Here is a 26732-nt window from a genome sequence, read left to right as displayed (position 1 = left end):
CACATTACCATGTGACTTGTCCACCCCCCCCTCCCCCAGGTGGGGACTCCTGGGCTGACCAGAAAGCTGGCACTGAGGCCCTAGGAACATGGCCTAGGTCAGCCAGCCAGAAGTTAATGGGAGTGGAGCCCAGTATCGGGCATATAATGGCTACTTTAGTGCAAGTTTATTTATAGCCTGTTCTTGAAAGACATTAACGTGAAGAGCCCCTTAGCACATTAGAGATGACTTGTGAATCCAGAGGTTATTTTGGGGTCAGTGACCTTAAATCTGTAAACTTGAAAAAGGCTCTAATATAAGAATTGTAGCACAGTTTTTATAATTTGAAGAGCAACTTCATGCTGTCATGCCCCTCTTCCCCCACCTCCCAGTTAAGAGGGCCCTCTGTTGGGTCCATGGGCAGGGACAGACCTGTATGGATACATTTAAGGGAACATGTGTTTTATGACTCTGAGATGCTCCGCTGGCAGGGATAATACCTGAATTGTCGATGTGTACCTCTTTGAGACTAAGGGATTATGAGCAATTATGAGTGATTGTAAATTAGCACATTTTAGCATGCCTTCTTTGTTTGTTCTATTTAATATAGCCTGAAAGCTTTACTAGCCACTGAACTGTGACTCAGAACGGAAGCTTTGGTGTCAGGCGGCTTGCACTTGAATTTTCAGGTCTACCATTTAATAGCAAGTTAATCACTGAGCCTTATTTTTTTTCACCTGGGAAACGGGATTAATCATCTCCCTCTCACAGAGTAGTTGTGAATATTAAATAGGAGGCTGATGTGATTTGCCTAAAGCTCTGCCCACTGATTCGCAGGTGCTAAGTGGGGGCCGTCCTTGGCTCTGGTGCTCTCATAATTGCTATTGTTTCTTGGTAAGCCTAAAGTGATCCATACAGCCCCCAAAGACTGTGCTCTCTTGTACTCTTCAGAACCACCTAGAAACTTGTTTAACATGCAAATATCAGGTGCCACATCAGATTGAATCAGAAACCCTGGGGGCAGGTCTCTATGATCTGTGTTTGAACAAGTCCTCCAGGTGCTTCCACGCTCACTGAAGTTTGAGAACCTCTTATCTAATGCAAAGAGCCATGTAGAAATCAGTGAAGGAGAACTTGTACAGTCGTCCCTTGGTACCTGGAGGGGACTGGTTCCAGGACTGCTGCTGACATCAAAATCCGTGGATGTTCAAGTCCCTCATATGAAATGGCCTAGTGTGGTCCTTCCAAGTCTGTGAGTTCCACATCTCCAGACATGGAGGGTCAACTGTAACTCACTCTCTGTGAACAGTGACAAAGTCTGACAAGCCTGATGTTGGGGTGAGGGTATTCTGTGAGAGTAGGAATGCTTTTTTTTCCTTCATACCAGAGGAAAAACTGCCACCTTTAATTAAGAGAAGTGGTTGTCAACTTGTAATTATTCAAAGGTAATTACAGAGTTTACGAATCACCTAGGACATTTACTGCTTCCTCAAGTCCCCTCATTTAAAATTCTTCCATCCACCCCCTCCTTGCTTGCACCTTGGTTTAAAAACAACAGTGGTGTGTAAGAGGCTGAACAATGGTTTACTCATGCTGCTAATTGTGTTAATGTTTTTAAAATGTAAACTTCCCCTGATTTCAAAATGGAGCCAAGAAAAAGAAAACGCTCATGAAAAAATTTGCCTGATACTTTAACAAACCATTCCTTAAGCCATTGTAAACTTAATAATAAGTAAAAGCCAAATAAACCAGAAAGCTGCCCAGTATGACTGGCAAAACCCTGTTAGTTGCAAGGAGAAGGTAGACAGCCTAGAAGAATGAGGCCTCACAGCTTACCCTATGTCATCATCCTGGGGCTTGGACCGGTCACTTCCTGTTTCTTCTGTTGCCTTCTGCCCTGCCAAGGGGCCTTGGTGAGTGAGACCCAGGAGGGAGTTGCCCAGCAGACTGTGGGTGAGAGTGAGTTTATCTCGCCAAGTTTAGGCCTCATGAAACTCATCCTGCCAGTGACACTTGTGATATCTTTTCCTCACCTCACTATTTTTGGGTTTCTCAGTTGAAGGGTGATGGTGAATAAGAAAAAAAAATACATTCAAAGCTTATCTCAGAATTGGTATAATATTACGTATGTCTGTCAGTGAAATCTGGGTGTGGCTTTTAAACTTTTTTTTTTTTTTTTTTAAACTAATGAAGTCAGACCTTTAATTAAGCAGAATCCTTAATTTAGTAGAATTCCTGCCGGGTAGGAGGCCTGTGCCTCAATTTTTGAATCCCAAAGCAGTAAGCCAGCGTTTGGAATTTTGTAAAGTTGGGTTCTTCTCATTATTTTTGTAGCAGCTTTGATTATTTTGGAATAAAAATCTAGAAGTGTACTAAAGCCTAACTGCTGCTGAGATAAGGCCGAGCTGATCTATTTAGAAATACTTTAGTAATTTTAAAACCACTGTAGCTTTTCTTAAATGTGCGTGCAGTTGACAGGAAAATTAAGCAAGGACCCCGAGCAGCCTGATAGTTGAGGTGCTACTGTTACACACGCTCGCTTTTCAGTCTGGGACTGAGAATTTTGCCATTTGGGGTGCCCTTTCTGAGGCAAAGGTAGCGATTACTCAGAAGTGGGCAGAGCTCTGCCTCTTAAAGCAGAGCCATAGGCCGGGAACATTCAACAAGCAGTCAAGCTATAGAAACTCCACTGACATAACCAGCAGAAACAGACAAGGGGAGAACTCCCTTTGTGGTGAGACTAGCAGAGCAGACACCCTTGCAAAGCAACTTCCCCTTCTATGTGCACCCTGTGTGGGCTGTCTGTACCAGGTAGCTTTGGAAAAGAGAAGCTTGGGAGTTCAAGTTGCTTAGAGGACAGTTGCATGCCCTACCCCTCCCTGCAAACAAAGTGGCTGTGAAGCAAGTTTGAAGGAAAAAAATTATTTCCTGATCAACCCTCTTTTTTGGCTCCCATGGTTGGATGTTAATGTTACACATTGTGTGTGTGTGTGTGTGTGTGTGTGTGTGTGTGTGTGTGTGTGTTTTGTGTGAACAACCAGGTTGTGTGTGTGTGTGTGTGTGTGTGTGTGTGTGTGTGTGTGTGTGTGTTTTGAGCCAACAAGAATTACCAAAATTGGGACTTCCCCGGTGGCGCAGTGGTTAAGAATCCACCTGCCAATGCAGGGGACGCTTGTTCGAGCCCTGGTCCATGAAGATCAGACATGCCGCGGAGCAACTAAGCCTGTGTGCCATAACTACTGAGCCTGCGCTCTAGAGCCTGCGAGCGACAACTGCTGAGCCTGCGAGCCACAACTACTGAAGCCCACGTGCCTAGAGCCCGTGCTCCACAAAAAGAGAAGCCACCGCGATGAGAAGCCTGCGCACAGCAACAAAGAGTAGCCCCCGCTCCCGGCAACTAGAGAAAGCCCGCGCGCAGAAGGAAGGCCCAACGCAGCCAAAAATAAATAAATTTATTTTTTTTAAAAAAAGAATTACCCAAATCATAAAACAATTGAAAGGAATTCTTGAGTGATCAACAGGTCCATTGTGCTACTATCAACCAGAAATAAATCTGTCTGAAATGTGTGAGATTCGGACTTCTTAAAGAAGACTCCATAAGCCAGTTTCTGTTTTAGTTTTTCCTCAGTGTTTGTAGTATGTTGACTAACATAAATGTTCACTTTGCTGTTCTCTTAAAATCTGATATCAAGATACCCATCATCTAGGAAAAGTTTTTGCTACAGTGATCTAAGCAGATAATTCTTTACGACATCCCAGTGAATTCAACAGGGTAGCTTAGCCTCCTGCACACACACCCCTCCCCCCCCACCCCCACCCCCGCTTCCCACAACCTGTAGATTGAAGGGCTATGGAAATAGCAGACACTCATTTTTTTAGATGATTATAATTTTTTAAAAACTGTTTTTGCACACCGTGTCTTTCAGAATTAAATTAAAAAATTACAGGTAATATACTGTAAGCATAGTGGCTGTTTTTAAATTTAAAAACATTTAATGTTTAGCTTCTATGCAAAGTACCATGCTTTAGCACCAGGAGGCAGAAAAATATGAGAGGTTCTATTACGATGGGCTTTGACATTCAAGGTGAAAGGGGAGAAGGGGAGAGAACCAATCAGTATATTAAGTCAGGTGGATTTGAAAGCCTTTAGAGTGGGTGAAATTGGAATCATTCCCGATCTTCTCTGGTAGCTGAAAATTGGGGATAGGAGTATGTGGTTGAGAGAGACGGGAGAGGAAATTTGTGTGATTAGAGTGAAAGCATCGAAGTCCAGGATATCACCGAGGAGCAGGGAGTGGTCTGGCATGACTGAAATACAGAGGTGGTTTGAGGGAGTTTTGTAGGTAAACTGGTCCTGGAAGAATGGTTATCTTTCAGTAAAAGGGGTTTCTGCAGTGGGGGTGGGTTAGAGCAAGAGGCTACCCTTTACCGGGTGTGTTTGGGGAATGGACATGACTGTTAGGTAGAATGCATATGGTAGGCCTGCAGAGAGACAGCAAGGTAATTTCTAGGGTAGGTCTGTGCTAGATTATGGGGGTATTTTAATGCCAAAGCAAGGGTTGAGAGTTTATTCTGCAGTAGCAAAGAGCCATCGAATGCTGGTTATTTAAAAATATGGATAGTGACATGAGAACCAGAGCCTTAGATCGGATTTCTCTCCTTGAGAAGGCTAAATTAGAAGGACAAGATGTGGAGGCAGGGAGACCAGTAAGTAGGCTCTTGTCAGAGGAAGTCAGAGAAGTTCTGAGAGGGCCTAGGTGCTAGGAAAGGGGTGGGGGAGGGTGTCTGACATCAGGGCTAGAATTTCTAAGGTACATAGAGCCTTGGAGAAACAGTTGAATATTTTCCGATTTATTCACATAATGTTGGGGGGAAAGATTCAGTAGATACTCTAAAGCAAGTCTATGAGGACAAAAGTCTTAATAGTTCTTATTTTCATTATTCTTACATATCACATGTCGGGGTTGGGAGGGCGTGGCCCGAGTTGCTGACCTAAGGCAAGGCCACTTTTGGTTTGCATGCTAAAACTGCACTCTTCTGGGTTTCCAGCTTCGTGATTTGTTTGCCAGTAGATGCATTTTTAACCCCTTTGGTGCCGGGGCTGATGATTTAGGATACATTTTTATGTGGTTTAAGTAGTGCAGTCAGATTATAGTTTCTCAGTAGGTAGAGCTGACATCTAAAATTGGATTTTCCCATCCTTGACATTTGAAATGAGAAATAAAAGTTATCTTTTCAGGTTTACATGCCAAGACTCTTCCAGTAGAGTAGGCTGAGAATAAAGTAAATGCTGTTTTGGGTGCCTGGTAATCTTTTAATTATGAAATAAGCCTTTGGAATTTTAATCTTCCAAAATATAAAATACTGATCCAGGAAAACAGCCTTTTTAAAGTTCACATCCTGCTGACTCCTTCAGACGAAAAGCGTCCACCTCTACCCTGTATTTCGCAAGGCGAAAGTAAAAATATCATTAATCTTGTCTCAGTCCCACCACGGACTATAAAAGACTCTTCCATTTGGAGTCAGTCCTGAGCCATGAAGCCAGTAGCCCAGAGTGAATGCTTAGTTTTCCAGAACCAGGACCCGAAGCTGGAGGGTCGCGGCCAGCTGACTGAGGCCTTAATCTAGGAGTGGGATGAGGGACTTGGGCTTTCTTTAAACCAGCTCCCTTGTCGTCGAGGCTTCTTGAGCTGTCCTTGCCTCCCTCACACATGTACGTATGCACAGCAAAGCTTGGATACTGATAAACTTTGTTTTTGTTCTTTTGTGGCATCTGAAGCAGCTTGTACAATGAAGACAGAAATCTGCTTCGAATTAGAGAGAAGGAAAGACGCAACCAGGAAGCTCACCAAGAGAAAGAGGCATTTTCTGAAAAGATTCCCCTTTTTGGAGAGCCCTACAAGGTAATTTCTTTCTTTTTTTAAAAAAAATTATTTATTTTATTTATTTTTAATTTATACATTGGGTCTTCGTTGCTGCGCGGGCTTTCTCTAGTTGTGGCGAGCGGGGGCTACTCTTCGTTGCAATGTGCGGGCTTCTCATTGCAGTGGCTTGTCTTGTTGCAGAGCATGGGCTCTAGGCGTGCAGGCTTCAGTAGTTGCAGCATGCGGGCTCAGTAGTTGTGGCGTGCGGGCTCTAGAGCGCAGGCTCAGTAGTTGGGGCGCATGGGCTTAGTTGCTTCCGCAGCATGTGGGATCTTCCCAGACCATGGCTGGAACCCGTGTCCCCTGTATTGGCAGGTGGATTCTTAACCACAACACCACCAGGGAAGTCCTACAAGGTAATTTCTTGAATATGAGAAAGTCTGATTTATCACCATATTTGACTTCATGATGAAAGTGAGTTTGAACAAGGGTCACACTTGTGAAAATAAGACAACTTATCCTGGAGATCGTTTTTGAAAACAAAATATGAAAATCTTCTGAACCTCGGTAGTCAAAATTACCAAAGTGTGTGGTTTTCTTTTGTAATGTTCGTCTCCTGTATTGAGTAATATTTGTCCATGGCAGGCTTCTCAGCAGGGGAATTGAGTAGAAATTGCATGTTAAATTCTGTGTTACACATTAAATTGAGGTGTTTCTTTTCTAATGGCATTATGTAACATGGTTTACTAAACAATGGTTTTCCTCCCCCTCTTTTTCCCCCTCAGTATCTAACTTTGCTGTCTTTTCTTTTTTTAGACAGAAAAAGGTGATGAGCTATCCAGTCGAATACAGAACATGCTGGGAAACTATGAAGAGGTGAAGGAGTTCCTTAATACCAAGTCCCACCCTCAACGCTTGGATGCTTCTGAAAATAGGTTGGGAAAGCCAAGATACCCCTCATTTCCTGAGAAGGGGAGCAGCATTCCATCTCACTCCTTCCACACTAGTGTCCACCACCAGCCTATTAATACTCCTGCCTCTGGACCACTTCCTATTGGTACCATTAGCCACAACCCAAAGATGGCGCAGCCAAGAATGGAACCAATGCCAAGTCTCCATGTCAAAAGCTATGGCCCACCGGACAGCCAGCACATGACCCAAGATCGCCTTGGTCAGGAGGGGTACAGCTCTAGTCATCACAAAAAGGGTGACCGCAGGGCTGATGGAGACCACTGTGCTTCAATGACAGACTCAGCTCCAGAGAGGGAGCTTTCTCCTTTGTTCTCTTTGCCTTCCCCAGTCCCCCCTTTGTCACCTGTACATTCCAACCAGCAGACTCTTCCCAGGACGCAAGGAAGCAACAAGGTTCACAGCAGTAACAGTAACAATAAAGGCTACTGTCCGGCCAAGTCTCCCAAGGACCTACCGGTAAAGGTCCATGATAAAGAGACCCTTCAAGACAGTTCAGTAGCAGTTGCCAGCCTTGCGGTAGCCCCTCCCCAGCCACCTTCTCAGACTTTCCCCCCACCCCCTCTCCCCTCAAAAAGCCTTGCAATGCAGCAGAAGCCCACAGCTTATGTCCGGCCCATGGATGGTCAAGATCAGGCTCCTAGTGAGTCTCCTGAACTGAAACCACTGCCGGAGGACTACCGGCAACAGAGTTTTGAAAAAACAGACTTAAAAGTGCCTGCCAAAGCCAAGCTCACTAAGCTGAAAATGCCTTCTCAGTCAGTCGAGGTGAGTGGAAGTTCATATCTGAGGCAATTCCAGTGTGAAGAAAGATTTGAGGTGGAAGTTTCTGGAGGTTTGGGGCAGGGGTGTCAGTGGCCTTTGCTCAGGGAGATTCCTTTCTGGCTTTAGGATCTCGTTGACCCACAAGAAACTCAGGTCTGAGGTGGATTACTGATGACAGATATTGAAATGTGATTCGTAGAAAGTTAAAAAAAATTTTTTTTATTGAGCCATGATTTACATACAGTAAAATATAGAGATGGGAAGAGGGTAGTTTGCTCTGTTTTGAAAAATGTATACACCTGAAAAATGGATACATCTATACAACCCACAACCCAATTGAGGCAGAGGACATTTCTATCATGAGAGTTTCAGGAAGGTTTTGAGCTGTCTTTGATTTTTTTGGGGCTTTGGGGAACACTGACTTCTTTAAAGACACTGTATAGAAAAAAATTTTTTTTGGTTAATACTTCCTCTGCCCCAGTTTTTCCTGAGATCCAAACCATAAAAAAGTGAAAACGAGGTCAAAATGTTGCAGGCAAAGTATTAATTTTTAAAGATTTGTCCCCTATAAATTATAAGAAACTGTGAAACTAAATTTCTGTTCTAATATATTTTATTTACCACCTACAAAAGAAGAGTGGAGGTGTGATGACATCTCATTTGAGAGTGAGTCACATAATATAGAACGTTTTTCAACTGTGGCGTTTTCAAGTAAACAAAATACTTTATCTTTTTAAACAAAGGAAAAATTCCTTTTTCTGCTCCTTTGACAGATGGCAACGTGGTGTTTGAATGAGGAGAATGAGAGCACACATTCTATCACTGAAATTCTAAATTAACACCGGTTACTCAAATTCAGATTTGTAGTGCAAAGTGAAATGTTTGAAGTGAATTTATTTTAGCGCTTATCTGTTAAGGTAAAGTCTGTGGTTGAGTTACATCCATTGTATAAACATTCTAATTTGCATATCCCGTCCTCAAAGACTTGTATGTGCACCCAGATACCAGCTTTACATCAGTTTTACATAGTGCTAGAAGGCAAAATTCCTTAAGGTTTAAAAAAAAGAAAGAAAAAAAAAAATTCCAGGATCCATAGCTGGAAAGATAACCCTTATCTTGAAGGAGGAAAATCTGTTCCTTTGTGGTGTCAGCTTTTGGTTTAGAAGGGGTTAGGGTTCTGTCCATAGTCAGCTGTTGAGCTGGAGTGTCTCCGGATGTCTTCAGAATGTGACTGGTTTGGAGGCTGAGGAAAAATTAGAAAGGAGTAAAGCACGTGGTAGAAATGACCAAGATGGCAGCACAATCCCTGTAACCCCATAAGCTATGCAGATTCACTGCAGTGAGCCATTTATTGAACATTTTGCGCTCTGATGGGCGGTATGGGTAGGGAACAGAATGAAGGTGGAGAAGAATAAAGTGAGGTCTTCCCACTGGTCAGTCAGCCTACCTGATAGTTCAGAAAGAACTTAATGGAATTTTCTTTATGTATCAAATAAGGTCTGTTATATTTTCCTAGTTTAAAAAGAAAAAAAGGTAAGGGGACAATTGAACATGTTTTCTTTCAAAAGAAAACTAAGCAACTAAAAATGGCTTTAAAACAATTCTAAGACCAATTAGCAAATATTTGCATTGTCTACCAAATACCCAACCATATGTATAAGCACAGGGTGGGGTGCCAAAGAAGTACTGGTCCCTGCCCCAGAGAGATGACAGTCTAGCGTGGAGATCAGCCTACACATGTGAAACAATCAGAGAACTGTCTGCTACTAGGTGCGTAGAGAAAGTTTCAAACATCAGCCTTAAGACAGTGAACCCATGTAAATTCAGCCAACAGGTTTTATGGTAGACCTTTTAGGTTAGAGGATCCCGGTTAACCTTTTGCTTTCCTGGTGAAAAAAAGATAAGGTGAGTTGAGATTTCTCCAGGGTCTTACAGCTCCTCAGATTTAATACATATTTCAAACATAGGACCACATTAGACGGTCCTTGCATATTTTCTGAGTGGACAGTTGAACAAAATCATCCATAGATGTGGTAAGAGAATGGGGTTTTCTTGGCTTTTCTTGACCTGCTGTCAACAATTGAGTAGATGTAAACGTTTCATCTTCAGCCTGTGTTTGCAGTCAACCTTCATTTTAACATGATGGCTCCCTCTGGCCTCTAATCAGGGTTCTCAGGCCAGTGGCAGCTGTGGGGCTAACTGCCTTGGAGCCCCTGGGTGGTGTTGGTGGCATGGGAGGATGGAGCTGAGGGGTCAGGCAGATGGAGGGCTCTGGGCAAAGAACTTGTAATGAAGGGGAAGTAAGTCTGGGAAACAGGGATATTGGTGCTCTCTGACAAGCGTTGAGATTTGGTTTAGTAAGATCTCACGTTTCACCGACTTACCATTAATTTTCTGTTTGTAGACCCAATAAAACGGCTATTTTTTAAAGGTTTTAAAAACATGTAGGGGCTTACCTGGTGGCTCAGTGGTTAAGAATCCGCCCGCCAATGCAGGGAACGTGGGTTGGAGCCCTCGTCCGGGAAGATCCCACATGCTACGGGGCAACTAAGCCCGCGCGCCACAACTACTGAGCCTGCGCTCTAGAGCCTGTGCTCCGCAACAAGAGAAGCCACCGCAATGAGAAGCCCGTGCACAGCAACGAAGACCCAATGCAGCCAAAAGTAAATAAATAATTAAAAAAAAAAAGCATTTAAAAAAACCATGTAGATTGGATTTTAAAAATCTCAAATTAAAAAATATATATATTTTTGGCTGTGTCGGGTCTTAGTTGCAGCACGCAGGATCTTTAGTTGTGGCATGCGGGCTCTTTGTTAGTTGTCAGATTTTAATATTCTGGTGAATCAAAGGAAAGCGTAGAGGTGGGGGACAGCAAAAGCGGGGAATTAACCCCAGAGCAGGTAAATTCTGAATATAGAACCGGAATAGTAGCAATATCTTGGGCTGCTTGTGGCATTGGGGCAGAAAGATAAGAGAATGCCAGGGTGGAAGGGAAAGTTGGCTGTTGGTAGAGCCATGGGAAGGGGCATGGGGATAGCTAAGTGCTTTTCCTTTATTTGCTGAATTTGTCCTAAGGCAAGTCGGAGGAGGTTTTCTTTCCTGGCTTTCTGAGTGTGTGGGTTTTGTGCTTTGTTTCATTGCTCTCCTCCCCCACGGCTTCCATCAAACAGTATTTTTAAAAAATGGACCAAGATGGGAAAGTCATCTTGTCTGTCTGGCACTCCTTTATTCTCAAGCCACATACGTATGAGTTCCTTGCTATTTTCTGTCCTTTCACTTCATGGGAAACACTTGGTTTGTGTATTATTTTTCTCAGGGCATGTTGGTTTTAGTTTTGTGTCAACTGGAAGATGTATAGCATCTTGAAATGTCCCATCTGAGGATATAGCCAGGACTCCACGATCTCACATGGATGCCTTCCAGCTGTAGAGCTGCTACATCAGAGACCGAACTGCCCAAATGGAAGGCTGAGATTCCTTTCTAGCTCTTTCTACCGGAAGTTAACAAATGAGAGTGAGAAGAAAACCAAGGCATCTCTGTGTGAGCGTTCCTGAGTGTGGACCCTGGACTGGAGTGGATGTGCTTAGAGGCAGATAGGCATTTTACTGAAAGGGAGAAATGAATTAAGTTGAGGTGGGCATATTAAATTGTATACTGGATTTAGAATATTAGAATTTTAAGGCTAAACCTACAGCCCTTTCATTTTGCAAATAAAGCCTAGGAAGTTGAGGTCACTTAATTTTGCTACAGTTTAGTTAGTAGCAGAGCCAGAGTTAGAATTCTCAGTTCTATGATCTTTCTACTTCTACTTGTTAAGTGTGCATGGAGACCAGACCATAGGAGGATCTTGAGCAGGGGAGTGATATATCTACTTTCTCTTTTTGAAAAAGATCATTCTGGCTCCTGGGTGGAGAATGGCTTGGAGGTGCAAGGGTGGCAGAAGTAGGGAGGCCAGCTAGGGGGTGGGAAATGACGATGGATTGGCGTAGGATAATAGCAGTGGACATGGTGAGAAGCAGATAGATTCCAAATATATCGGGCAGGGGAGTAATAGGGCTTTGTGATTGACTGGGTGTGGGAGTGGGCCTGAGGTGTGAGGGAAAGTGAGGCATTAAGGAAGGTCCTACTGGAAAGGCGTGGATGGTGGGGTGATACCTGCTCCTGAGACGGAGTTGACCTGGGTGGAACAGGCTTAGAGGGAAAACCAGGATGCTCTGCATGGATCACATATTAAGTTTGAGATGCCGTTATATATCCAGGTAGACATGACAGGTTGGCAGTCATCGGTAGTAGATCAGCCCAGGGAAAATGATAAGTTTGGATGTTTGTGGCCGGGTAAGAATCACAGGAGTGGAGATAAACGAAATGGAGCCAGCGTTCAGTTAGCACACAGCACAGGTTAGTCAAGTCAGGAAAATAGGCAAGAGAGTAACAAACCACTCCAAGGAGAAGTCCGGGAAGGGGGTGTCTCAGCACAAGCAACGGTCTCGGTCTAGCAGCGGTCTCGGGACAAGCATGAGTGGGAAGTAGCCCTCTGCTTGGACAGAGCCTCCAGCAGTGCCCACGTGGAACAGCTCTCAGCAGGGGGAAATTGGGTCCTCCAGGGAAGAACCTTCAGTTGCTCAGCTCATTGGGCTCCTTTTAAGGAGTTTATCAGTGGGTGTAACGGTCTTACTCTAAGACATTCACAGTCCTACGGTAGACTTTTCAAAACAACTAATACAGAAGTTCACATTGGCCGCTGGGACTCCATTTTGAACATAGCTTAAATCCTGTAAGTTTCACAGAAGATGAGTAGAAATCATAACACAAAAGAAATCTCATCTTAATACTGGGAATAATAAATTTGGGCTGTGTTTGCCTATGGTGGGTATTTAAAGCTTTGGGACCAGGCAGGTGTAGCTGAGAAGGCCCCAAACCAGGCCCTCCCTGGCTTAGCTTTACCTGTGGCAAAGGGCAGGAGCGGGAAGAAATGGGGTCCTGCTGGGTCTTCAGAAGCAGAAATTGAAGATCATCTTGAAAACTTGAGAATCTGCTTATAGATTAGGGGGAATTATAGGTTTCTGTTCTTTCACTTAGGGTTTGAAGTGTACATGTAAATAATACAGTTATCTTAATTTAAGCAAATAAGTCACTGGAACGTAGCAGATTTTACCGTCAATTTAAATTTGCTACTGCTTCTACCTCCATATATGGCCTTACTCCATTGCCCTCCAGAGAAATCTGGCTTTGAGTCCTGTTGGTTTCTGATTTCTGCAGAGCAATTGCTCTTTTCCTTGTGGCCTCTCATGACATCATTTGGGAACATTTTCTGATACCAAATCCTTCCACCTAATTTCCGAGACTCAAGTGTCACCTGCAGCTGTGAATTCATTGTTGGACTACTTTGACTCACGGCAACTCTTAAATTATGCCTTCCATTTTCAATAAACTGCCAGCCTAATAGAGTGAAGTAATCCACAGTGGAAAACTGTGATATTGATTCACTTTGCATTCATGTATGCAAACAGTCTTTCCTACTTTCTTATTTAGCTTTCTTAAATCCGAAACGAGGAACTTCCCCCCATTATGAAATGATCTAACCCTTCAAGAGGTGCACTTTCTGTGTGTCGATGGTGTATATCCTGCTGATGAGTCACTCAAAATATAGTTAAGCTCCCTGTCTCCCATATATATCGTCAGTTCAGCAACCTTTGACTAAAATTTTTAGAGTATCTACTGTATGCAGGCCTAATGCTGGGGATGGGGTTACAGTGGCGGGGAAACCCCAGATGATTCCAGTCCTCTTGGACCTTAACTATCTAGTTAGAAACTGACTCTGTTTAAGTAACCACTCAGATCAATGTGTAAGAACTTTGGCAGGTTCTATAAAGGAATCTATAAACTATTATAAGATTGATAAAGGGGTGTTGTGGCTTAGAATGTAGGAGCTTAGAGAAGAATTCTCTGGGGAAGCATTGAGTGAGACCTGAATGGTGAGTAGAAGTGAAAAATGTGAGGGGTTGTCTGAGTCCATTCGGACTGCTATAACAAAGTACCACAGACTGCGTAGCTTGTAAACGACAGAAATTTATTTCTCACAGTTCTGGAGCCTGGACGTCCAAGATCAAGGCACCAGTATGGTCATGTTCTCGTGAGGGCTCTCTTCCGAGTTCCCAGCCGGTGCCTTCCTGCTGTGTCCTTACATGGTGGGAGGGGCTAGGACTTTCTCTCTGGAACTTCTTTTATAAGGTATTAATCCCATTCGTGAGTGCTCTACCCTCATGACTTAAGCATCTCCCAAAGGCCCCCATCTCTTACTATCACCACCTTTGGGTTAGGTTTTCGGCCTGAATTTTGGGGACACATAAATATTCAGACTACAGTAGGTGTGTTAGAAGTTAAACAGCATCAATATTCCAAGCAGAGGGAAAGTATATGCCAATGGTTTATGCCACATGATATACAGAGACCATTATAAGTTTTCTTGGGTTCTAGACCGAGTACTGTAGATCAAATGGAATTTGTGCATTCATTCTGTGCATTCATTCTGAAACTTGGTGACAAGTCTGAATCACCTGGGGGAAGCCTGTTAAAAATACAAATGGTTAGGGCTTCCCTGGTGGCGCAGTGGTTGAGAGTCTGCCTGCCGCTGCAGGGGACGTGGGTTCATGCCCCGGTCCGGGAGGATCCCACATGCCGCGGAGTGGCTGGGCCCGTGAGCCACGGCCGCTGAGCCTGCGCGTCCAGGAGAGGCCACAACAGTGAGAGGACCGCGTACTGCAAAATAAAATAAAATAAAATACAAATGGTTAAAAATTAAAATTCCCAGGTCCCATCGTAGGAGATTGATTCAGCAAGTATACAGGTGGGCTCAAGTACCTGTAGCTGATTCTCATGAGGTTTCTTCTAGAGCCTGGAAATGAAACTGTTCCAGAAGAGCTGATAACAGGCCACAAGGAGTTAGAGAAGGGCTCCCTTCCCGCTGGTTCTGGAGTCTCCCTTGTGGGCCCTCAGACAAAATGATCACCTGAATTGATGGGACTACTTGTCCTGAGCAGGACATGAGAGAAGCCTCAGGGAAATAAGGGAGTAGGGCCCCCAGAACTACATAGACTCTTCCTCTACAGCTCATGTTTTGTTTTGTTTTTTTCCTTTGGGTCCCCAACATTTTCAAGCTCATGGGGAAAGTAAGATTCTGATACAACCTTATTTAGCTTCACTCAGTTTTCTAAAAATGTTTTTATTACAGTAGTTCTTTATTGGAAATTTAAGTTAGATTCCATGAGCTGGAGCTCAGGTAACGTGGGCAGACCTACATGACTTAAATGTTTGTTAGGAAAGTGATAGCAAGGTTTTCTGTGTGCACAATTCCCTGATGATGTTGAGTGTCTGGAGCAGAATACGTCCTATCTACGAGAAATAATGAATAGTAATAACCTGTATCTGCTTGGAGGATGGCTAAATTTTAGACCCCAAAATATCTAAATATAGAAGTTTAAAAATAGTGGCAAATGACTGACAGAAGTTTTAGAGCAGAAGTTGCAGGCAGCCTGAGGGCTAGATTGGACCTGCAGACTATTTTGTTTTGCCTGTATAATGTGTTTTTCTTTTTTCTTTTTGTTTCTTTTTTTTTTTTCTTTCTCCCTCTGAGCCAATGTTTACAAACTGGAGAATTCTGGTGAAAAATCAGATTTTCAGTTTCACCAGCTAGAGCTGAGTAGATGCTGCCACCTTTAATTTCCTGGTCCTGGCGATTTTTTTTGAGTTTGAAGAAACACTTTAAACTCTGAAGGAAACATTTTAAGTAATATAGGCAAAATATTTTTGGAAGAGCTCCAAAAATTGCTGGAAATGAGTTAGTGCAGAGAACAGAATTGTTTATAGAAGCAAGAAGAAAGCCTGCGATCGAACCTGGAACATCTTTTTGGGTGGTATGAATTGGAGTTGTTTTCCTTGTACGTTTTACTTTCCATTCCTTCTCAAAACGCCAGAAGTACATTTGGTACCAGGATAAGAAATTCCTGTTCCTCCTTGTTGTTTTCACACTTGAGATGTTTGTGGAGGGTTATTGGATCCCCCCTGGGTCCCTCATGCTGTGCCTCTGCCAGAATGGAGACATTCACCGCTTCAGAATCTTTCCAGGCTGTGTGCTCTCCCAGGCTCTCATGTGCCACCCGAGTCATTTTAGCTCCTCTCTAGATTAATTGTGTTTTATTCTCAGCCAACTGATAATCTTCAGGGACAGAAAACCAGATATTCCGAGGAGAGTCCTGCTGACGACTGAGTTAGTGGTTTTGATTTGGGCTGTTTTGGTGGGGGTGGCCAATACGCATGAGATATTTCAGCTGAATTCTTTTTAAGAGAGGATTCTGGTTCATGTTATCATAACAAGTTTTTTTTTTTTTTTTGGCCATGGATTTCTCCTCTCCATTTGCCAAGATCTATTTCAAAATCATTTCCAAGGTTAACTCAGCGGCATGTTCACATTTTCTAAGAACTTTCTAAGCGGTTAGTTTTACATTGATATTGTTCCTTTTTTAATTGTTGAAATCCCTAGGTCGACCATTTTTACCCCCTGCCAGATGTTCAGGGTCCACACACACCATTAGATTTCTCTTGAACTTCATTTTATTCCCTATTTAAGCTTGGCCTACTTTTTCTCTGCTTTTTTTCCATCCCCCTAACCCTGTGGTAATTTGTCAAGCCCATTCTAATCTCCTTAATCCCTTTGGCTGAAAGGTTTTGAGGTTTAATGTTTTAATCTAGGGGCCTTAGTATTTAAGTAATTAGAGGTCCTATTTCTAGCTCTGTCCCTTAGATAAATCACCTTAGGGTTTTTTTGTTCCAATTTATAAAAAATAGAACTCCGAAAATTCATATTGGGCAAGATCGAAGCTTTGAACTGCACTGCATGAGTTAAGAAAGGAAAGTAAGTATTCTGTGCTATTCAGAGTCCCCACACTTATTCTTACCAGCTCAGGCTTTATGGATTCTTTTCCTTGCAGCTCAATTTTTAAAATATTCTACCCCAAAGCAAACGTTTGCTATTGCATTTTAGAGAAGAAATTTTTAATAGAATTTCATGCTATAATTAGAGTTTATGTTACTTCCAACATTTTTTTCTCCTCATGCCTGAGAACATGTTAATTTGGGAAAAAAAATTTTTTTTTCCTATTACCAAATAATCTGGACATTCTTACAAAATGTTAAAAAAAAAAATCGTTCCTGTCAGGAAAAATTTAGTCATAGAAGGATTCACTGTTTACATTCTAGGTTTCTGCCATTTTGGTCAACAGTATTTGAACACCCACTAGATACAAAGGGGAGCTGATAGGAGAGAAAGACACTTGACAGTACATTTATTACATAGTGTAAAAAATACGAAGTATAATCAGTATGAAAAGGTAATATGGAACTACTAATTATAGTCATATAATGCTCACAATGTTCTCTAGTGCACTTTGTGATAGGAACTGTTCCAAATGCTTTATGTGAATCAACTTAATCCTCACAGCCATCCCATGTGGTAAGCACTGTTACTGTGGCTGTTTTACTGAGAGATTTACAGAGGTGCGGAAAGATTCATTTGTTCAAGTTTACCCAGGCCTTAAGTGCTGGATCTGGAATCCATATCCAAGTAGTTTGGCTCCATTCCATGCCCTTAACTATGACACCTACATTATATTGCCTTTCATTTTTTTTAGAGTTGACTTTTGAAGCACTTTGGGTATTGATGAAAGTGCATTCCAGGCTAAAGGACTGAGAGAAAAGCCATAAAGGCAAGAAACGGTGCAAAATTTAGTAGGGGTAGCTGGGCCTTTGGTTCAAGGAGAATCGGGTAGAGGCAAACGAACTTGACCTCACTGTGTTGTCAGTTTATCCTTCTGTACAGTGGGGCTGGTGGATGCAGGGTCATCCATATGAAGTGCTTAAAACAGTACCGGGTACATAGGAAGAGGCTCAGTAGGTGGTGGTAGGAGTGATTAGAGTTAAAATGTGAGCTGGGCTTTAAGGAACAAGGTAGGGCTATCAAAATGAGCAGGTAGAGTTGCTGAGGAGACAGGAAGACCCGCAACAGGCTCCTGTGTTTTGGAGTACCCTTGAGCATGTGGGTGGGATCAGATCAAAGGGATCACGAATGCCCAGTTAAGATGTTCTAGGTGAATAAAACCCTAAACATTTGATTTTCAAGTGTTAGACAAATGAAGAGCCTAAGGAAAGAAAGCATTTGCTTGGGGGTTGTCGAGCTTTTAAAAACTGGTTTGCCAAGGTGAGGGGCTACCGACTGCCCTTCCCATCCCTGCCTGATGGCACAGGGGCATCCTGCTCACCCCTGAAGAGCAGCCTTCCCATAGTTTGGCAACCCCTGGTGTAAATATTTCATTTTACAAAAGCTTATGCTCACGGAAATACTTTACTGCCCTCCCCCCCCCCACCCCACCCCCTTTTAATTCCCAAAGCACTTGCTTATTTGTTCCCTCTTGATTGTCACAGCAACCTCGTGAGTTAGGCAGGGCAGTTGGCACGAATCACCATTTTACATGCCGTGGAACTGAGTCTCTAAGAAGTTTAATGATTTAAGCTCATAAGTGGCAGAGCTGGGAGCACGAAACCAGGACCCTTAACTTCTAGTTCCAGTAGTAGTCTTTCTGCCACACAGCGTGTTTTCTGTGGAGTCATGACCCTTTGAGTAACACTTTTATTTAAAGCGTTAAGAGCGCTATTTTTCTGCCTGGCCTTGCCTTCGTGTCGGCACCTGATAAATCATGCAGGTGTTGGGTGGCACAGATCATTCAAATGAGAAGATGATTCCAACTCTTTTTTTTTTTTTTTTTTTTTTTGGCGGTACGTGGACAGGCTCCGGACGCGCAGGCTCAGCGGCCATGGCTCACGGGCCCAGCCGCTCCGCGGCATGTGGGATCTTCCCGGACCGGGGCACGAACCCGCGTCCCCTGCATCGGCAGGCGGACTCTCAACCACTGTGCCACCAGGGAAGCCCCCAGCTTATTTTTGGTGGTGGCAGCCATGTGGCTTGCTCTGAGGCCTTTAACTTTGCTTCTGCCATTTAGTGGAGGTGGCCACCAGGTATGAAACCTCAGTTCTTTCCACCTACGATGATTCAAAAAGAAAAATTCCATATCCGCGCGCACCAGTTCTCTCTTTCCTTTGATCTCTGAGAAGGAGGTGTTCTTCCTCTCTCCCATCCACCTGCACACCCTTTTTGGTTGCCTTAAACCTTTCCCCCATCACTTGGCTCTTTCCTAACAATCTGTAGTTACATCCAGGCCTTTCCTAGCTGAAAGGGCAAAACAAAGCTTTCTTCACTCCTGTGTTTTAACTCTAATTGCTTCTTTCTCGTTCCCTTTACAGCCAAAACTGTGGAGACAGAAGAGGTAAACATTCTGTGCCTGCTTCCGCACCTCCCATCCACTCTGAACCCACTGCAGGCCAGCCTGCACCTCCACCCTCCAACACACAACCCCTGGTGGACTCCTCCTGATGCCCAGGTCAAGGAGTGCTCTTGAGCGTAGCCTGCTTGACCTCTTCATGGCATCCGACACTGTTGACCACCATCCCCGCAAACACTGCCCTTCTCTGCTCTTTCTTCTACGTCTTTGGACATGCTTTAATCTCCTCCAGAAGCTGCCTCTCCCGCCCTTCCCCAGGGTCTGCCCTCAATCATCTTTTCTCCTTCTACAGCCTATCCCTAGTGATCTCATCTGCACTTAAGGCTTCAACTGTTGAAATACTGATGACCGCCAGATTGATTTTTGTAGCCTGAGATTCCAAAAAGTTTTCTGAGCTCTACATCCTTTTATCCAATTGTCCACTGGGCTCTTCTTGTTGATGTTGCAGAGGCATCTCAAATTGAACCGGTGTACAGTGGATTTCATGATATCTGCCTTCCCCTGGACCTCTTCACACACACAAAACATTCTCCTCCTTCCTGGTCTTGAGTCTCAATTCCTTCCTGTTCTCTGCTTTATCCATTTGGCAACCCAATCCTATGGGGATTACTCTGTAAATAGTGAAAGTGTCTCCTTTCCTCCATTCCTCACTGCCCCTTTATGGTTGAGCTTTTTGTCACTTTCTTGAACTCTTAACCACTTCCTTCTAACCTGTCTTCCTGCCTTTTTTCCTTCAAACTATCTGCCACACGGTTCCACAAGAGTTATTATTATATGAAAACCGGATGAAGTTATCCTAGTTTAAGATCCTTCAGTACCTCTTCTTTGCCTTCAGGATAGGAATCTCCAGTTGCTTTCTTACTTGTCTCTCCAGGCTTGGGTTGTGACCCTTCTGCCTCCCAGCCCCCCCTGCTGTCACCCAGGCCCTTTAGCGAGGATTTTCCCCTGTGCTCCTGGTTCCCACACCTCCAGTCTCAGCACTTCTCCTTGGCATTGTTCTCTGTGTGTTTCTCCAGGTGGGAAACACTTTGAGGGTGGGGTCATTTGTCTCACACGCTTGTTTGTCCTTTGTGTATAGCACAGGTGAGGACTGGGGAAAACAGGGCTATTTTCTGCGCTGTGCTCAGCTTGAGAGTTCTTACGCTGTTCACTTTGATCTGGAGTCTGAAAGATAACCTCTAATAAATGTGGGAGCCGAGGGGGAAAACCATTTGATGTGAGACTGAATTTTCTATTTTAGGACACTTAGATTGGAAGAAGCCACTAAGTTCAATAATTTTTTAGAGGAATTGTTTGACTTACCATTTTCAACCTATTTATTTCCCAGGTAATTTTAGGTATTGTTATGTGTGGATTTGAAAATAAGCAACATAATCTGATTACTAGGTGTTCTCAGTAGAGTTCCAGCCTTAAATTGCTGTGCTTTTCAGTACTGAGTTTAGAGATTAATCAGGTGGTTTTATGTACTATAAGAGTTGGAAAGTAATGATTTTTTATGTATCTGTCGTGTATATAGGTGCTTTCCTCTGTACTAAATAAGACACCAGATTTCCTTTAGTATATGGGATGAAGTGAGAGAGTAGCATTGACATATATACACTACCAAATGTAAAACAGATGACTAGTGGGAAGCAGCCGCATGGCACAGGGAGATCAGCTCGGTGCTTTGTGTCCACCTAGAGGGGTGGGATTCCTAGTTTAAGATCCTTCAGTACCTCTTCTTTGCCTTCAGGATAGGAATCTCCAGTTGCTTTCTTACTTGTCTCTCCAGGCTTGGGTTGTGACCCTTCTGCCTCCCAGCCCCCCCTGCTGTCACCCAGGCCCTTTAGCGAGGATTTTCCCCTGTGCTCCTGGTTCCCACACCTCCAGTCTCAGCACTTCTCCTTGGCATTGTTCTCTGTGTGTTTCTCCAGGTGGGAAACACTTTGAGGGTGGGGTCATTTGTCTCACACGCTTGTTTGTCCTTTGTGTATAGCACAGGTGAGGACTGGGGAAAACAGGGCTATTTTCTGCGCTGTGCTCAGCTTGAGAGTTCTTACGCTGTTCACTTTGATCTGGAGTCTGAAAGATAACCTCTAATAAATGTGGGAGCCGAGGGGGAAAACCATTTGATGTGAGACTGAATTTTCTATTTTAGGACACTTAGATTGGAAGAAGCCACTAAGTTCAATAATTTTTTAGAGGAATTGTTTGACTTACCATTTTCAACCTATTTATTTCCCAGGTAATTTTAGGTATTGTTATGTGTGGATTTGAAAATAAGCAACATAATCTGATTACTAGGTGTTCTCAGTAGAGTTCCAGCCTTAAATTGCTGTGCTTTTCAGTACTGAGTTTAGAGATTAATCAGGTGGTTTTATGTACTATAAGAGTTGGAAAGTAATGATTTTTTATGTATCTGTCGTGTATATAGGTGCTTTCCTCTGTACTAAATAAGACACCAGATTTCCTTTAGTATATGGGATGAAGTGAGAGAGTAGCATTGACATATATACACTACCAAATGTAAAACAGATGACTAGTGGGAAGCAGCCGCATGGCACAGGGAGATCAGCTCGGTGCTTTGTGTCCACCTAGAGGGGTGGGATAGGGAAGATGGGAGGGAGGGAGTCTCAAGAGGGAGGGGATATGGGGATATATGTATACATATAGCTGATTCACTTTGTTGCACAGCAGAAACTAATGCAACATTGTAAAGCATTTATACTCCAATAAAGATGTGAAAAAAAATATAAAAGAAATATATAAGTGGTACTTACATTAAAATTGCTGTTAGTCTCAAAGGATTCTCAATTTTAAATATTTTGCCATTGAGTGATTCACATTTTTGGGAATGAGCCAGCCATTTTGGGTAGAGGCATTAACTCCTCTAGACCACTTGGGTATCATTAATTGGTATCCTAGTAACTTAAGAATTATTGACCCTGAAAATGCCCAACTGGCAGCCTGGGTTTAATTTTCTGGTAAGATTAATTATCTTGCAGTAAAGGGTAAAACAGAGACACCAGGGTCCTTTATGTCCCTTATGTTCTCTCAAGATTCCAGTGAATTAGTTGCTAAGACGAGGGAAAACACTGGTGGTGTTGTTCTGAACCTAATTGAGTCCTTTATTATGTTATGACTCACCTATAGTTCACAGATTTATTCCGTGCAAGTCATATAAAATAACTACACTGTGGTTTGTTTTGCTTCCTTGGTTCATGTTTCTTGCGATCTGTCAGGCCGCTGCTTTGGCAGGAGCCCGTGCAGCAAAGAGGAGACCATCCCAGGTCGGCAGTGAGGCTGCCTCATGCTTTGTTCCCTCAGGCAGGCGTGCTTTTCACCATCTCTTGGAGGGAACTGAAGATGTTCATTCTGTATGTGGGGCTATGTTCCGCATAAAAAGAGACCCTTCTCTTCAAAATGGGTGTGTTTTCCAATCCTTTGGGAGAGAAGGAAGCTTTTTTTTTTTTTTTTTTTTTTTTTTTTGCGGTACGCGGGCCTCTCACTGCTGTGGCCTCTCCCGTTGCGGGGCACAGGCTCCAGACGCGCAGGCTCAGCGGCCATGGCTCACGGGCCCAGCCGCTCCGCAGCATGTGGGATCCTCCCGGACCGGGGCACGAACCCATGTCCCCTGCATCGGCAGGCGGACTCTCAACCACTGCGCCACCAGGGAAGCCCAAGAAGGAAGCTTTAAAGTCAGTGCTGGAGGGCGCTCATGTGGAGGTGTCTTGTACGGTGTGTTGATTTAGTTGCAACATCTGAAAATTAGTAGATTTCACACTGAAATATGGATTTTGATTCTTTTTTTTCTTAAAATGCTGGAAGCATTGGCAACATAGGACTTGTATTCCTGAAGAACAGCAGTTGGCTTGCCGTAGCCCTCCTGTGCCCCTCCTGTCACCTGCCTGAGCCCTGTGAGTGTTGGTGCTCTCTCCCTGAGAAGTACAGAATCTCTCTGTCCTTGTGATTATGCCTCGCTCTGGGCAAATCCAAGAGATGAGAACCCAGAGGTGCAAAAGACATATCTTTTCAGAAAGGTTTATACTGCAGCATGTTTAATGGCATCTAGTTAAACTAAAAGGGGTTGATTTTCAAACTTTAAATGAAATTATAAAAAGTAGGTCCTACTTGGTTTCTTTATCCTTTTGCCCTTGTTTCCAAATGTGAAGATGTTTTCCTATAAACCTTTAAATGTGTGATTTAGACACTTGTTCATGTTTTAGTTAAAGAAAAAACCCTACAACGTTAGCCTACTTGACAACTCCCCCCAGCTTTTTAACATTTTTTTTTTTTTTTTAAGGGTTTTTGCCGCTACCAGAAACAGTGGAACATGGATTCTTATGCTCCTTGTCACCAAGTAGAAATGCGCTCGGTTAGTTTTTTTTTTTTTTCTGTGTGTGACAAGGGAATGGATAGTCACTATGCTCTTTTCTACTCTAAAATATTATGGTTCTGTTTTAAAAAAGAGTTTTGAATTCTAGCAATTGAACTGTGATGCTGTTTCCTATATCAAGTCCATTAGCATATCCTTTAGTACCTTTTATTCTAAATTACTTTTCTTGTTTTTGTAGTGACTAATAGGAAGTTGGTTTTCAACACCCATTCAGCAAACAAGAGCTGCTTTCCTTCCTTTGATCTTAGCAACATATATATGCTTTTGTTTTTATATCGTGAACGGCTTTTATTGGTTGTAACAGGGAGGGTGGATGCAATAGCTCTGGCTCCTGTGGGGACTCCAGAGACTCCCTCACCCCCCACCTGCCTCGCCACCAAGGAGCTGGTCTTCGCAATAGGGATCCTGTAGTTATACAGACAATTCATGTTTAAGTTTCCATAGTGTACAGGTTCTATAGGGTGTAATTTTCTATACTTGTACAAGTGTACTTAATTAGTATAAGGTACTGTTAAGAACTGGGGTGTGACTCTTTTTGGAGAATTTCCAAACTATTCTTTTTTTGTTGGATGTCATTTTTACTCCTAGCAATACCATTGCTGAGAATTTTGATGTCTTAATAATTTTATAACTAGGGATGAATGATAAGTATATAATAGAACATGTAATCCACAGAATGCTAAAAACTCTGGATGTTGTTGGAGGGTAGGAAGATACACTTGAAGATTTGGGGGAGGTGGGGTGGAGCACTGATTAGATGGGACTTTTAGGCATTATAGGTAGTAGTTAAGAGCATGGATTTTGTTGTTGTTGTTTTGATATTTATTTATTTATTTGGCTGCGTTGGATCTTCGTTGCGGCACGCGGGATCTTTTAGTTGAGGCTTGTGGATCTTTTAGCTGTGGCTTGTGGGATCTATTTCCTTGACCAGAGATCGAACCCGGTCCCCCTGCATTGGGAGCGCAGAGTGTTAGCCACTGAACCACCAGGGAGGTCCCAAGAGCATGGATTTTGGATTAAGGAAGATTTGGGTTTGAATCTTGTCTTTACCTTGAATTAGCTGTTAGACCACAGGCAAATTATTTAACTATTAAAAATTACTGCTTGAGCCTCAGTTTCTTATCTTTAAAATAGAAACGATAATAGAATCTTTTCTTAAAGTAGTTGTCAGACTTAAATGAGAAAATGTTTGTGAAACCCTTAGATCAGTGATTGGCATATAGTAAATATTTAATAAACAGATTCTGTATCACATCATTATAGTTATTTTAACACTAAATGTCTGAGTAAATGTAGCGGATTTATTTCTTTGCCTTGGCTTAGAATCTGAAGTTTAGATAGCTGAAAAGTTTTGAGTATTAAGGCTTTAAGGAAATATTAAGTGGGAGGTAATGTTTCTAATGAATAACTGGAGTCAGAATACTTGGGCTCATTTTCTTCCACCGTTAAGCGAGACATTTCTACCTGAACCACAGGGCTGTTGTGAAAATGAAATGGGGGATATATTTGCCTAGCATATAGTAGACTGGGATATCCCACCTTCCCTTGACAGTAAAAGCAGATTTCACACTGTGGGAAAAGTGTATATTACCCATCTTCAGGTTATCTTTATTGACTTTACAACTATGTTTAGGAGTCACCAGGGTCTTAAGAAGTATCCTAATGGTTTGGGTTGGTTTGATGGTGTTTCTCTCAGCTGTTTTGGTGAAGTAATGAAATTCTATATCATGGGTTTAATTTTATTCATGTTTAAAAATATGATGCTTTTTAAAATAAGAGACTTGAATAAATATTTTGTGCCACTAATAAAGTATTGAGTACCTGCTGCATTTTCAGGATTCCAGAATTGTACTAGTTGTTGTGAGAACTATAGGGGGCTTTCACTTGTATTTGGGCATCATGAAACATATGGAAAAAAGATTATTATACTGAATTGGCACATCTTAATTTTGTGTTCTGGGTGACAGATCCAGTAAGGAAAGGCATGAGTAGGCGTATTCTCATGTAATTTGTGAAGGCTGGACAACACTTGTGTAAGCGAATAAAGTAGGATGATTTTACAAGGTAGGGGAATCACTACAGCTTTACTAAAAAACATCAACAAGATGTCCCAAGACGTTCCATTCAGCATTTGGCTTAAATAGCATTGATTAGTACATGAACTTCCAAAAGAGTATATGGGCACCAATCTTTATGTATCTTAATGCAAGTTAGAAAACATATATACACCAGCATATCAAACCCAGGATTTCATAAATATTGTTACTTAGGATCAGGCCAAGTAAAAAAGTGAGTTGATAGTAAGTTGATTTAAAGAAAACAGTACAGGTAGTATTGCAATATGGTATCACTGTCAGGATGGTGTGGAATTGACTGAAATTTGGGTAAAACTGTTTTAGACTAGACTTTTGAGTCACGGAGGAGAGAATTAGGAAGTTCAGTTAGAGATGGGGCAATGTCACAGAAGAAAAATAAGCTGATGCCTCGACGTGACTTAAAACATTTCTTTGCCTTCGCCAGTGAAGGGGCTTCTCATGCTTGAAAAACTTTCCTCAGTTCAGAACTGAGTTTTGTTCATTATTTTTTTGCCCCCTTCTTCCACCCCCTCCATCCAACTGGTGCTTAATAAATGTTTCTACTACCGACAGCTGTTACTGCTACTCCTGCTGCTAATGTCATACTGTAGACATTTTTGAGTGAGGAGTATCTATTTTAGAAGACTTTTGTGATAATACTGTGTGACATGTATTGCTGACTATGCCAGCAGGTTGTCCTGCAAGTTCTTAGGTATGTAGGATTTGAAGGAGAATGGGCTCAACTCTGTTTGAACATTTTCAGGAGTAAAAACAGTACAGGGGCCATAGATTTTCTTCAGAATATCAGAATAGGGTAGAACCATCACTGCATGGTAATGAAGATATAGCTGATTTTTGTAAGAGCATTACAGCCTGTGTTTTACTTCCCTTGCTTTCAGACCTAATAATTATTTATTGATTGGCACTGTGGGATAGATCGTGGCATTCATCCTTAAGAGCCGGTCTCATGCCAGAAGCCTCAGAATGGAGACATTCTCAATAATGCTCTAGTAGTTGGTTAAATAAACCCCAGGCTTTGGCTTTCTAATGGCCCATCATTGCCCCATAAAGGGACAGTCATGTAGAAGGGCAGTGCTAAATGGCCAGTTCTTGCTTTCTCCTCTTGGGCCTGGAACTCGTCTCATGGGAAGCTTTTTTGCACTTTCTCCTGGCTCCATAGGTGGCTCGACATGAGGGCGGTCTCAAGCAAGCCCTCAAGGCTTATCAGCACTTGCCTGTTGGACAGCACCACAGCCCCTGCCCTGGCTCCCACCATCCCCAGGCCCAGGGTCCAGTCTCTACACGTCATCATGTT

At 42.8% G+C, this 26732-nt stretch overlaps 1 protein-coding gene across 6 annotated transcripts in view; it reads left to right on the top strand.

Moving 5' to 3' along the window:
• The window catches only part of AFF1 (ALF transcription elongation factor 1), a 236746-nt gene that overhangs the window by 111738 nt on the left and 98276 nt on the right, over window positions 1-26732 (top strand). For 4 of the 6 annotated variants that reach the window (XM_028491879.2, XM_028491877.2, XM_028491876.2 and 1 more), the window contains exons 3-4: window positions 5759-5882; window positions 6660-7580. In XM_028491879.2, the coding sequence (XP_028347680.1) occupies window positions 5759-5882; window positions 6660-7580 (1045 nt within the window). Of the gene's footprint in view, window positions 1-5758; window positions 5883-6659; window positions 7581-23249; window positions 23322-26732 lie in introns of all 6 variants that reach the window. The other 2 variants (XM_028491878.2, XM_024116859.3) reach the window with 2 other exon arrangements.

This window comes from Physeter macrocephalus, chromosome 7 (genome assembly GCF_002837175.3).
Source record: "Physeter macrocephalus isolate SW-GA chromosome 7, ASM283717v5, whole genome shotgun sequence".
Classification (NCBI taxonomy): Eukaryota; Metazoa; Chordata; class Mammalia; order Artiodactyla; family Physeteridae; genus Physeter; species Physeter macrocephalus.
This window is presented reverse-complemented; position numbering and strand designations above follow the sequence as displayed.